General features: G+C 43.1%; 1 protein-coding gene across 1 annotated transcript in view; it reads right to left on the bottom strand.

Moving 5' to 3' along the window:
- The window catches only part of LOC140464383 (uncharacterized), a 486,266-nt gene that overhangs the window by 435,804 nt on the left and 36,383 nt on the right, over positions 1–14,079 (bottom strand). Inside the window, exons 15-20 of the mRNA XM_072559375.1 lie at positions 13,025–13,233; positions 9,657–9,760; positions 8,229–8,356; positions 7,951–8,112; positions 6,642–6,850; positions 712–815 (exon numbers count right to left, since the gene is read on the bottom strand). Of these exons, the coding sequence (XP_072415476.1) occupies positions 712–815; positions 6,642–6,850; positions 7,951–8,112; positions 8,229–8,356; positions 9,657–9,760; positions 13,025–13,233 (916 nt within the window). The remainder of the gene's footprint in view (positions 1–711; positions 816–6,641; positions 6,851–7,950; positions 8,113–8,228; positions 8,357–9,656; positions 9,761–13,024; positions 13,234–14,079) is intronic.

Genomic DNA, 14,079 nt, shown 5'->3' with positions numbered 1-14,079 from the left:
TGGGCTATTTAGCATGGCCAATTCACCTAACCTGCACATTTTTGGATTCTGGGAGGAAAACGGAGCACCGGGAGGAAGCCCACGCAGACACGGGGAGAATGTGCAAATGCCACACAGACAGTTGCCTGAGGCAGGAATTGAACCCAGGTCTGTGGTGTTGTGAGACAGCAGTGCTAACCATTGTGCCACCGTGCCACCCATATATTGCACAAACATTACTGAGACAATCCTAGAGGCTTGAAAGTACTTGTCCCATGTCCTTAATTCTGTTTAAAAGTGACATGCATCATTAAATAGAATAGAATAGACTTTACTGTCACATGTACTGAAGTACAGATGTACAAGAGTAAAATGAAAATTTTAAAATGCTGCTTCTAATGGTGCCATCTTAGGTACAAAGTACCTAGGTACAAATCTTAGATACAAAAAGAGGAATTAAAAATAATTTGCATTACCTATGATTCATTTACAATGATTCATAGTAAAAGTTAGAAATAAGACATAGTTGAATGGATAAATATTACAGTCAGATAAACAAATCACAGATAAACATTACAGTGCAGTAGCTCACCACAGGAGCTCCAATGTCTGGTCTGACCTGTCTCTCAAATATTATCACCTATTCTGCAATTGTTTAATTTTTTTTATCACATGCTTCATTTGGTGTTCAAATAGAAAACTCTATTATCATTGAAACAACATGTACATTACCTGCAAAGTTAATGTGAAAGGACAAGAAATTTTTGCTGAAGGTGTAGATCTGTCTCTGCTGTGGCTCAGATAGATTTAGATACAAATCACTCAGACCTTGAATGCTATAAAAATTAAGGAGAAACGAACTTCTGTCATCATTGGTTATCATACTCAAACATTTAATTTGGCACGTAAACAAAAGTCAAAAAGTGCTTCAAATCTGAAGAAAGGTTGCTGGACCAAAATGTTAACTTAGCTTTCTCTCCATAGGTGCTGCCAGACCTGCTGAGTTTCTCCAATTACCTCAGTTTTTGAATCAAGTTAGTATGGCTTTGGAGGGACCATTTTCTCAGACTAAGAGCGCTTTAGCAGTCCAATGCTACAATTGATTTGTTATCTGATTTTGCCACTGGATAAGTGGGGATAGGTTTGGCTCTGTGTGATGGTCTACAATTACTGAGAGCAAGTCAGCTGCACATAGTACATCCCTCCCAATAACTCCAGTCCCTATCCCTCAGTTCACTCCAAGTTAAAATTGCCCATTAGGTGGAGTCTTTGTTTTTGGTCTAACATCACTTTTGTGTTCATTAGTACACGTACATTGGTCGGTGCTACAGATCCCTCGACAGGCTGCTCAATGTGAATACTGCCACTTTCTTCCCAGTTCCACACTATTGATTTCTAGCACAAACCCCCCGACCCCCTACCCACCTTCACAGTGGACATACCCCTTTCTCCACAGCTTCCGGTCCTGAAGAATAACTTGCTGACTCTCTTTCCCGTGCACCTCCCTAAACCCGTTCCCACTGGTTACTCTGGACAATGCACTGACTGTGGCTCAATCCCTTGAGACACCTAACCAGGCATCCCCAGATCAGCAATGCCAAGATCCATGACTGGTGACTGCCATACCTCCCCAGCTGGCTAGCCTTAGTGCCCAGACTGGGCACAATAGAGCCACAGGACTGGCCGTAACCCTGGAATGGAGGGGCACAGCCCTCTAATTGAGAACACTCCGACCAGGTACCTGACTGTGGCCTATCCCCTTGACTGGTTTGAGAAGCTGCCTTACACTGTGCCAGGTCACCCCACCCCACCAGTATAAACAACACCGACCCATTGGCCAAATGGCCTTCATCTGTGCTTTACAGTCAATTTGATTCTACATCTGGGGTGGCACAGTGGCTCAGTGGTCAGCACTGCTACCTCACAGCACCAGGGTCCTAGGGTCGATTCCGGCCTTGGGCGACTGTGTGGCGTTTGCATGTTGTCTGCATGGGTTTCCTCCGGGTGCTCTGGATTTCTCCCACAGTCCAAAGATGTGCAGGTTAGGTGAATTGGCAATTCTAAATTGCCTATAGTGTTAGGTGAATTAGTCAGGGGTAAATGTAGGGGAATGGGTCTGGGTGGGTTGCACTTCGGAGGATCGGTATAGGCTTGCTGGGCCGAAGGGCCTGTTTCCACAATGTAGGGAATCTAATCTGGGGGCAAACATTCCCTACGACATTTTGTGAAAAGTCGGATATATGCTATTAAGTATCAGTGGATACTGACAGAGGTAGAATAATTCGACTTTCTTGTCTGTTCTCAGTCATAGAGATGTACAGCATGGAAACAAACCCTTCGATCCAACCTGTCCATGCCGACCAGATACGTCAACCCAATCTACTCCCACCCGTCAGCACTCTATCCCTCCAAATGCTTCTTATATATACATCCATCCAGATGCCTTTTAAATGTAGCAATTGTACTAGCCTCGACCACATCCTCTGGCAGCTCATTCCATACACGTACCACCCTCTGTGTGAAAAAGGTGCCCATTCGGTCTCAGTTATATCTTTCCTCTCTCACCCTAAAACTATGCCCTCTAGTTCTGGACTCCTCCACCCCAGGAAGAGACTTTGTCTATTTATCCTATCCATGCCCTTCATAATTTTGTAGACCTCTATAAGATCACCCCTCAGCCTCCGACGCTCCAGGGAAAACAGCCCTAGCCCATTCAACCTCTCCCCATAGCTCAAATCCTCCAACCCTGGCAACATCCTTGTAAATCTTTTCTGAACCCTTTCAAGTTTCACAACACCCTTCCAATAGGAAAGAGGACAGAACTGCATGCAATATTCCAAAAGTGGCCGAACCAATGTCCTGTACAGCTGCAATAGGATCTCCCAACTCCTGTACACAGTACTCTAACCAATAAAGGAAAGCATACAAAACGCCTTCTTCACTATCCTATCCACATGTGACGCCACTTTCAAGAAGGTATGAACCTGCACTTCAAGGTTTCTTTGTTCACCAACACTCCCTAGGACCTTACCATTAAGTGTATAAATCCTGTTAAAATTTGCTTTCCCAAAATGCAGCACCTCGCATTTATCTAAATTAAACTCCATCTGCCACTTCATCTGATCAAGACCCTGCTGTAATCTGAGGTAACCTTCTTTGCTGTCCACTACACCTCTAAGTTTGGTGTCATCTGCAAACTTGCTAACTATATCTCTTATGCTCACATCCAAATTATTAATATAAATGATGAAAAGTTGTGGACCCAGCACCGATCCTTTCGGCACACCAGTGGTCACAGGCCTCCAGTCTGAAAAACAACCCTCTCCCACCACCTCTGTCTCCTACCTTTGAGCTAGTTGTGTATACAAATGGCTAGTTCTCCCTATATTCCATGAGATCTAACCTTGCTAATCAGTCTCCCATGAGGAACTTTGTCGAACGCCTTACTGAAGTCCATATAGATCACATCTACCACTCTGCCCTCATCAATGCTCCTTGTTACTTCTTCAAAAAATTCAATCAAGTTTCTGAGACATGATTTCCCACGCACAAAGCCATGTTGACTACCTCTAACTAGTCCTTGCCTTTCCAAATACATGTACATCCTGTCCTTCAGGATTCCCTCCAACAGCTTGCCCACCACTGACATCGAGCTCACTGGTCTATAGTTCCCTGGCTTGTCCTTGAGATCCTTCTTAAACAGTGGCATCACATTAGCCAACCTCCAGTCTTCCAGCACTTCATCTGTGACTATCGATAATACAAATATCTCAGCAAGAGGCCCAGCAATCACTTCCCTAGCTTCCCACAGTGTTCTAGGGTACACCTGATCAGGTCCTGGGGATTTATCCACCTTTATGCGTTTCAAGACATCCAGTACTTTCTCCTCTGTAATATGGACATTTTTCAAGATGTCACCATGTATTTCCCCATATGCTATATCTTCCATATCCTTTTCCACAGTAAATACTGATGCAAAATACTCGTATAGTATCTCCTCCATTTTCTGCGGCTCCGCACAAAGGCTACCTTGCTGATCTTAGAGAGGCCCTATTCTCTCCTTAGTTACCCTTTTGTCCTTAATGTATTAGTAAATACCCTTTGGATTCTCCGTACTTCTATTTGCCAAAGCTATCTCATGTCCCTTTTTGCCCTCCTGATTTCCCTCTAAGTATACTCCTACTGCCTTTATATTATAAGGATTCACTCAATCTATCCTATCGACACATTACATATGCTTCCTTCTTTTTCTTAACCAAACCCTCAATTTCCTTAGTCATCCAGCATTCCCTATACCTACCAGCCTTCCCTTTCACCCTGACAAAAATATACTTGCTCTGGATTCTCATTATCTCATTTCTGAAGGCTTCCCATTTTCCAGCCGTCCCTTTACCTGTGAACATCTGCCCCCAGTCAGCTTTTGAAAGTTCTTGCCTAAATCCATCAAAATTGGCCTTTCTCCAATTTAGAGCTTAAAAATGTGTTGCTGGAAAAGCGCAGCAGCTCAGGCAGCATCAAAGGGGAAGGAGAATCGACATTTTGGGTGTAAGCCCTTCTTCAGGAATGAGGAGGGTGTGCCAAGAAGGCTAAGATAAAAGGTAGGGAGGTGGGACTTGGGGGAGGCGCATTGGGAATGCGATAGGTGGAAGGAGGTTAAGGTGAGGGTAAGAGGCCGGAGATGGAGTGGGGGGCGGAGAGGTCAGGAAGAAGATTGCAGGTCAAGAAAGCAGTGCTGAGTCTGTATTCATCCCTTGTGGTTGGAGGATCTGCATGTCCTTGGCGGAGTGTGAGGGGGAATTAAAGTGTTCAGCCATGGGGCGGGACACCCGCACCAACCAACCCAACCGCCCCGTGGCTGAATACTTCAATTCATGCAGGTCCTTGGCCTCCTCCATCGCCAGACCATGGCAACACGGCGCCTGGAGGAAGAGCAACTCATCTTCTGCCTAGGAACCCTCCAACCACAAGGGATGAATACAGATTTCTCCAGCTTCCTCATTTCCCCTCCCACCACCTTTTCTCAGTCCCAACCCTCAGACTCAGCACAAAAAGTGCCCAAAAAGCAGGATCAGCATTATATTTGAAATTTGGGAGGTCCATTCAGCAGTCTAATAACAGCAGGGAAGAAACTGTTCTTGTTGGTATGTATGTTTAAGCTTTTTTATCTTCTGCCTGATGGAAGACATTGGAAAAGCTTATAACCGAGGGGCTGGGAGGGGTCTTTGATAATGTTTTCACAGCATTGAGAAGTATAGATGCAGTCTTTGGATAGGTGGTTGTCTTGTGTGATTGACTGGGCTGTGTTCACAACTTTTTGTAGTTTCTTATTGCCTTGGGTAGAGCAGTTGCCACAACAAGCCTGGTGACCCCCTTAATGTGACTCTCCATTAAAAAGTGAGAGATAACGAGTAATGCTCCTGGTGCCAGTTTGGAAGGATTTTGAGGCATAGAAATTATTGGGTATTGTGACTTATTTTTCCACTGACAGTACCACCCTCGTTTTGCACTGTGGGTTCTGTTAAGTAATGGACACAATTCAGTGACCAACTCCTTGGTGCGGCACAGGCATCACCGCAGATAAAAGAAGTGTTCTTTGAAGACCTTGGATGGGTAAAACATTAATAGAATCCTTGCAGCTCAGAAAGAGGCCATTCAGCACATCGAGTTGGTATCAACCCTCCGATGAGCATTCTACCCAGACTGACCCACACCCCATCCATGTAACACGACATGGGGTTTTTACCATGGCCAATCCATCTAGTCTGCACATCTTTGGACTGTGGGAGGAAACCCACTCAGACACAGGAAGAACATGCAAACTGCACACAGCCAGTCGCCTAAGGCAGGAATTGAACCCGGGTCCCTGGAGCTGTAAGGCAGCAGCACTAACCACTGAGCTACCGTCCCTCATTCTGTTGAGAGTACTGCCCCGAGTCCATGCTCTGCAAACTATTCTCTGTTCCTGTGTTCTCTGCTGCCTTTGCTCCATCTTCTATTCAGGTTTTAGCCCAAAAGGGACTGTAGTTATGGTCTCCATGCTTGTGAGCAAGCTATCTGGTTAAAGCCCTTCTGAATTTTCAGTTTGTAAAATACTACTCCTTACTTATTGCAATAACTCCTTTGAGTTCCTCCAACAACACTGTACTTTCATTCACTGCAACAGCAAGAAGTCAAAAGCAGCTCAACCCAAACGGTTCCTTGAAGAAATCTTTAGAGTATGAGTAGAGAGGTAGTTTGGAGGCGAGGTGGGGGCTAGGGGTCAGAGTCCTTGGTGCAACTGAATACATGTTCAGCCATTTTCTGAACTGCAGTTCTGGCACTAAATCAGTCTTATTACTTCATGCAATTATCTGCCCACACCACATGCTTCTGGCACATGGGTGGCAATGTAACATTATTGTCTCTCCCAAAATAGGATGGGCACTACCCAGCCACTACCCTGCCAATTCTATCACATCTGGGTGCCTGCATATTCAGCCCAACTCTGCAGCCGAGATTCTTTCCACATAAACTAGATAATGAAATAAAAACAAGATCTAAAAACATTAACGAACGTGATGCACAAAGAACCACATTCAAACTGGTTTAAACAAACACACTGTGTTGTCTTTTAGTTACCAAACTAAAATAACCCATCAATAAACCTTGTATAATGTACTCACATGGCTCGATACGATTCACATGATATATTAGTGGGTATGGAGGCCAGCTCCTCGGCTGTGATACTGGGCAGCAGCAATTGTAATCTTTTTTGGAACCACTCAATGTAATCTGTAGTATTAAATCTCACAAACTGGGGTCTCAACAGCTGCATAATCCCATGCAGCAATATGTCCCTTATTGCTGCGCTTTTAATGGCTTTAATGTTCATCTGGAACAAAAGAAATGCTGATTAATTAATGACACCGTAGCAAGTTAAATGAAAAATATACTGAAAATTGCAGTTCACCTTCAGAGTTCCAGTCAACCACAATTCATTGATTTCACTGAATCAAAGAATGTCTACTGTCAGGATGACAGGCTGTTCAGCCCAATGAATCAACACCACCCTCTGAAGAGAATCCCACCCTCTACCCTATCCCTGTAACCCTGCATTCCCCTTGGCTAATCCACCTAGCCTCTACATTCCTGGACTCTATGAACTTTGGGAGGAAACCCACATGGACAAAGGAAGAATGTATAATCTCCAGGCAGCCAGACACCTATGGTTCAAATTGTACCCAGGTCCCTAGCACTCTGTGAGACACTGAGCCATCGTGCCACTCCATAAAGGCTAAACAATCTATAATTAATCCCATTAGATAAAAAGGATCAATCTGCTTTGATATTTCCAACAATTTAGCAAAGTACATCTTATTTCCATCCCACTAAATATAATTACAGAATAGGTAAACTCTTTTTTACTATTCCCATAAGTGTTAACTAGTAAACTAAGAATCAAAACCTGTAAGACTTCCTTGGATAATGGAATTGGGCAACATTCTGTCCTTTCCTTTGTTGCTGTAGGTCCTGCTATTGCTACACAGAGCAGTTGCCAACACAAACTAGCATAGATCATGACTTTTAGTAATAATGTAAAGCAAATAGCAACAATTTGGCAAGCTATTTTACAACCCTAGCCATTTTTATTTCATGTCTTCAATGTCAATTGAAGAGAGCTGTGAAAATACACACTACCTCACAACCACCCACCTTTATACAGTGACAAACTCTGCCTAATGTATGGTCACTGCTCACGCTAACGTTAGTTGCAATGTAAAATGCATTTAATATTCCAAATTAATTCACTATTTTTAAAATACACCACTACTGTGGTGGCACTTGAACCTGAAGTATTAGGCTGATCCTTAGATTGCTGCATCACCAAACCCTGTTCATCCAACACTCAAACACTATTACCTGCAATAGAATGAGTTTGAAAATGAAAAAGGTAGTCAAACACATCTAAGGACAAAAGGAAAAGTTTCTTACCACTTGTGTCTCATTCACAAATTGGGTAATAAAGGTGACCAGTTCAGAGAAGCTTCTATTACCAAGGGCATCAATGATCATTTTGATGTGAGATGTGTTATTCAGTGCCTTTACAGCCAGTCCAGAGAGTTCAGGTGTATTCAGTAGTTCCAATATTTCATGCTACAGAAAGCAAAAGCCAGTATTTTAAAAACAATACGTTCACAGAATTGAAAATAATGTGTTGATGTCCTATCTCTGAAAACTGTACAGTGTATGGTAAAGTATAAACAACGTACTACAGACAAGTTCTTGTTCAACTGCAGTAAATCTATGTAGGAAACGTGGGCAATGAATTTATAAAAGTTCTTCTGTAACCAATCACGGGTTCCAGCCATGTCGGAAGAACATGGAATTCCTTTGGAACCTACAAGGCAAAAGTCAACATTGTTAACGGACAAATCTACAGAAGGACATCCTTTTAACAATTACAGAACATAAAGGGAGGATTCTGTAATTCCCTGAATTGAAATGGTTCTCTCAGTGCTACAGATTCAATTTCACATCTGCTTGTTTTAAGACAATCTATGAGGGGATGCCAACCAGCAATCAGCTAAAAAAAAAAGTCAGATCAATTACCTTCTCCATTCCTGTTCAATGGAGAATGCAATGCCAATATTTTTGATGAAGGGTGAGATACCTGATAAAATCGGGTCAATAATGTCAGCCCATCATGGCTATCAGACTCAGCACAAGGTCAAAGTCACTGCCACCTACTTGATGGCAACAAATATTATGCCTTTAGTAATGACATTTTGCACAAAAGAGTAAAAAAAATTAAAATATTCAAAATACTAAATAAGTGACCAAAGATAAGTGGTAATCTTGATTAGAGTGGTGCTGGAAAAGCACAGCAGGTCAGGCAGCATCCGAGGAGCAGGAAAACCGATGTTTCAGGCAAAAGCACTTCATCAGTAAGTGGTATGCTATCCTTTGTGGGATAGCATCTAACACTATGGGCTATTTAGCATGGCCAATTCACCTAACCTGCACATTTTTGGACTCTGGGAGGAAACTGGAGCACCGGGAGGAAACCCATGCAGACACGGGGAGAATGTACAAACGCCACACAGACAGTTGCCTGAGGCAGGAATTGAACCCAGGTCTGTGGCACTGTGAGACAGCAGTGCTAACCACTGTGCCACCATGCCACCCACATATTTCACAAACATTACTGAGACAATCTTAGAGTGTTGAAAGTACTTGTCCCATGCCCTTAATCCTGTTTAAAAGTGACATGCATCATTAAATAGAATAGAATAGACTTTACTGTCACATGTACTGAAGTACAGATGTACAGGAGTAAAATGAAAATTTTAAAATGTCGCTTCTAATGGTGCCATCTTAGGTACAAAGTACCTAGGTACAAATCTTAGATACAAAAAGAGGAATTAAAAATAATTTGCATTACCTATGATTCATTTACAATGATTCATAGTAAAAGTTAGAAATAAGACATAGTTGAATGGATAAATATTACAGTCAGATAAACAAATCACAGATAAACATTACAGTGCAGTAGCTCACCACAGGAGCTCCAATGTCTGGTCTGACCTGTCTCTCAAATATTATCACCTATTCTGCAATTGTTTAATTTTTTTTATCACATGCTTCATTTGGTGTTCAAATAGAAAACTCTATTATCATTGAAACAACATGTACATTACCTGCAAAGTTAATGTGAAAGGACAAGAAATTTTTGCTGAAGGTGTAGATCTGTCTCTGCTGTGGCTCAGATAGATTTAGATACAAATCACTCAGACCTTGAATGCTATAAAAATTAAGGAGAAACGAACTTCTGTCATCATTGGTTATCATACTCAAACATTTAATTTGGCACGTAAACAAAAGTCAAAGAGTGCTTGAAATCTGAAGAAAGGTTGCTGGACCAAAATGTTAACTTAGCTTTCTCTCCATAGATGCTGCCAGACCTGCTGAGTTTCTCCAATTACCTCAGTTTTTGAATCAAGTTAGTATGGCTTTGGAGGGACCATTTTCTCAGACTAAGAGCGCTTTAGCAGTCCAATGCTACAATTGATTTGTTATCTGATTTTGCCACTGGATAAGTGGGGATAGGTTTGGCTCTGTGTGATGGTCTACAATTACTGAGAGCAAGTCAGCTGCACATAGTACATCCCTCCCAATAACTCCAGTCCCTATCCCTCAGTTCACTCCAAGTTAAAATTGCCCATTATATGGAGTCTTTTTTTTTGGTCTAACATCACTTTTGTGTTAATTAGTACACGTACATTGGTCGGTGCTACAGATCCCTCGACAGGCTGCTCAATGTGAATACTGCCACTTTCTTCCCAGTTCCACACTATTGATTTCTAGCACAAACCCCCCCGACCCCCTACCCACCTTCACAGTGGACATACCCCTTTCTCCACAGCTTCCGGTCCTGAAGAATAACTTGCTGACTCTCTTTCCCGTGCACCTCCCTAAACCCGTTCCCACTGGTTACTCTGGACAATGCACTGACTGTGGCTCAATCCCTTGAGACACCTAACCAGGCATCCCCAGATCAGCAATGCCAAGATCCATGACTGGTGACTGCCATACCTCCCCAGCTGGCTAGCCTTAGTGCCCAGACTGGACACAATAGAGCCACAGGACTGGCCGTAACCCTGGAATGGAGGGGCACAGCCCTCTAATTGAGAACACTCCGACCAGGTACCTGACTGTGGCCTATCCCCTTGACTGGTTTGAGAAGCTGCCTTACACTGTGCCAGGCCACCCTGGCTGTGCCAGACCTCACCCCACCCCACCAGTATAAACAACACCGACCCATTGGCCAAATGGCCTTCATCTGTGCTTTACAGTCAATTTGATTCTACATCTGGGGTGGCACAGTGGCTCAGTGGTCAGCACTGCTACCTCACAGCACCAGGGTCCTAGGGTCGATTCCAGCCTTGGGCGACTGTGTGGCGTTTGCATGTTGTCTGCATGGGTTTACTCCGGGTGCTCTGGATTTCTCCCACAGTCCAAAGATGTGCAGGTTAGGTGAATTGGCAATTCTAAATTGCCTATAGTGTTAGGTGAATTAGTCAGGGGTAAATGTAGGGGAATGGGTCTGGGTGGGTTGCACTTCGGAGGATCGGTGTAGGCTTGTTGGGCCGAAGGGCCTGTTTCCACAATGTAGGGAATCTAATCTGGGGGCAAACATTCCCGACGACATTTTGTGAAAAGTTGGATCTATGCTATTAAGCATCAGTGGATACTGACAGAGGTCGAATAATTCGACTGTCTTGTCTGTTCTCAGTCATAGAGTCATAGAGATGTACAGCACGGAAACAAACCCTGAGATCCAACCTGTCCATGCCGACCAGATACCTCAACCCAATCTACTCCCACCCGTCAGCACTCTATCCCTCCAAATGCTTCTTATTTATACATCCATCCAGATGCCTTTTAAATGCTGCAATTGTACTAGCCTCCACCACATCCTCTGGCAGCTCATTCCATACACGTACCACCCTCTGCGTGAAAAAGGTGCCCATTCGGTCTCATTTATATCTTTCCTCTCTCACCCTCAAACTATGCCCTCTAGTTCTGGACTCCTCCACCCCAGGAAGAGACTTTGTCTATTTATCCTATCCATGCCCTTCATAATTTTGTAAACCTCTATAATATCACCCCTCAGACTCCGACGCTCCAGGGAAAACAGCCCTAGCCTATTCAACCTCTCCCCATAGCTCAAATCCTCCAACCCTGGCAACATCCTTGTAAATCTTTTCTGAACCCTTTCAAGTTTCACAACACCCTTCCAATAGGAAAGAGGACAGAACTGCATGCAATATTCCAAAAGTGGCCGAACCAATGTCCTGTACAGCTGCAATAGGATCTCCCAACTCCTGTACACAGTACTCTAACCAATAAAGGAAAGCATACAAAACGCCTTCTTCACTATCCTATCAACACGTGACGCCACTTTCAAGAAGGTATGAACCTGCACTTCAAGGTTTCTTTGTTCACCAACACTCCCTAGGACCTTACCATTAAGTGTATAAGTCCTGTTAAAATTTGCTTTCCCAAAATGCAGCACCTCGCATTTATCTAAATTAAACTCCATCTGCCACTTCATCTGATCAAGACCCTGTTGTAATCTGAGGTAACCTTCTTTGCTGTCCACTACACCTCTAAGTTTGGTGTCATCTGCAAACTTGCTAACTATATCTCTTATGCTCACATCCAAATTATTAATATAAATGATGAAAAGTAGAGGACCCAGCACCGATCCTTGTGGCATTCCACTGGTCATAGGCCTCCAGTCTGAAAAACAACCCTCCACCACCACCCTCTGTCTTCTACCTTTGAGTCAATTCTGTATACAAATGGCTAGCTCTCCCTGTATTCCATGACATCTAACCTTGCTAACCAGTCTCCCATGGCGAACCTTGTCAAACGCCTTACTGAAGTCCATACAGATCATGTCCACTGCTTTGCCCTCATCAATTCTCCTTGTTACTTCTTCAAAAAACTCAATCAAGTTTGTGAGACATGATTTTCCATGCACAAAGCCTGACATATGTTTCCTTCTTTTCCTTAACCAAACCCTCAATTTCTTTAGACATCCAGCATTCCCTATACCTACCAGCCTTTCCTTTCACCCTAACAGGAATATATTGTCTCTTGAAGTCTCGTTATCTCATTTCTAAAGGCTTCCCATTTTCCAGCTGGCCCTTTACCTGTGAATATCTACCCCCAATCAGCTGTTGAAAGTTCTTGCCTAATACTGTCGAAATTAGCCCTCCTCCAATTTAGAACTTCAACTTTTAGATCTGGTCTATCCATTTCCATCACTACTTTAAATCGAATAGAATTATGGTCGCTGGCCCTAAAGTGCTCCCTCACTGACACCTGCCCTGCCTTATTTCCCAAGAGTAGGTCAAAGTTTGCACCTTCTCTAGTAGGTATATCCACATACTGAATCAGAAAATTGTCTTGTGCACACTTAACAAATTCCTCTCCATCTAAACCCTTAACACTTTGGCAGTCCCAGCCTATGTTTGTCATTCGGAACATGTATACTTACATTGCTTGATATGATTCACAGCTTATGTTGGTGGGGATGGTGGCAAGCTCCTTTTCGGTGATACTAGGCAACAGCAGAAATAATTTCCTCTGGAACAGGTCGACGTAGTTGCTGGTGTTAAGCTTTGGAAAGAACGGTTCCAACAACTTCATGATCTTGCTCAGCATCAAGCGTCTTATTGTTGCATTTTGAAACGCTGTAACATTCATCTGAAATGAAAGTGTGGTCAATTGTATTAATTATTTGTGGATTTTGCAGATGGGAAAAAACAAAACTGAAAAATGTTCAAGCTGGTTTCCTGATAGCTCTCAACCCTATGCAGATTCAGAGCATGTTAGTTACTTAAGGTTATCTGTTGATAGAAAAATTGCTGGAGGTTGTGATGGTTGCAACTTAACCATTGCGCGATCACTTTGGCATTACTGGTATGTTGGAATCCAACATCAGCCTTTTTCTTAACGTCCGCATTGAGACCAGGTAACATGTGGGAGTTTGAATATCAATGACCTTGTTTATTGCCGTGCGTTGCAGTGTTAACTCCAGTGGAACGTGGCCGAAGGGATGATAAGTAAGATCCAAAGTTAGCTGTACTAGAATAATGAGAAACAGGAGCATACTAGAAGGCCCTTCTTTCCTTCTCTGGCATTCGGTAAGATTCATAATTGGTTCAATCCCAGGGAGCTGAACAGCTTGTGGCTGTGTACAAGATAGGGAAAAGCCACCAGAACCTACACTGCATCAGGAGCTTTCTCTGGTCTCTGCAGTAAAAACTACTTTTAGCCTGAATCAATTTATTTGTAATAAATAACTACTCTTGTTAAGTACAGAAAGGTACTCTGTCCTTTCTATCAACCGGATCAAAGACAGATAAATTGGGGAATTCTGAATACTTTTTAAAATTTGTACCTATTGTAGCGACTCCTATTTGATTTCCAGCACACTAACCCCGTTATGCCTCACTGGAGTATTCTGTATCCCTGCCAATCCTCAATAATCATTGACTCGATTGTAATAAAGAACCAACCTCCCCTTTCAATGACCTGTTTCCACCAATC

The sequence above is a fragment of the Chiloscyllium punctatum genome, chromosome 40 (genome assembly GCF_047496795.1).
Source record: "Chiloscyllium punctatum isolate Juve2018m chromosome 40, sChiPun1.3, whole genome shotgun sequence".
NCBI lineage: Eukaryota > Metazoa > Chordata > Chondrichthyes > Orectolobiformes > Hemiscylliidae > Chiloscyllium > Chiloscyllium punctatum.
The sequence above is the reverse complement of the archived record's forward strand: the minus strand, read 5'-3'. Positions and strand labels throughout refer to the sequence as shown.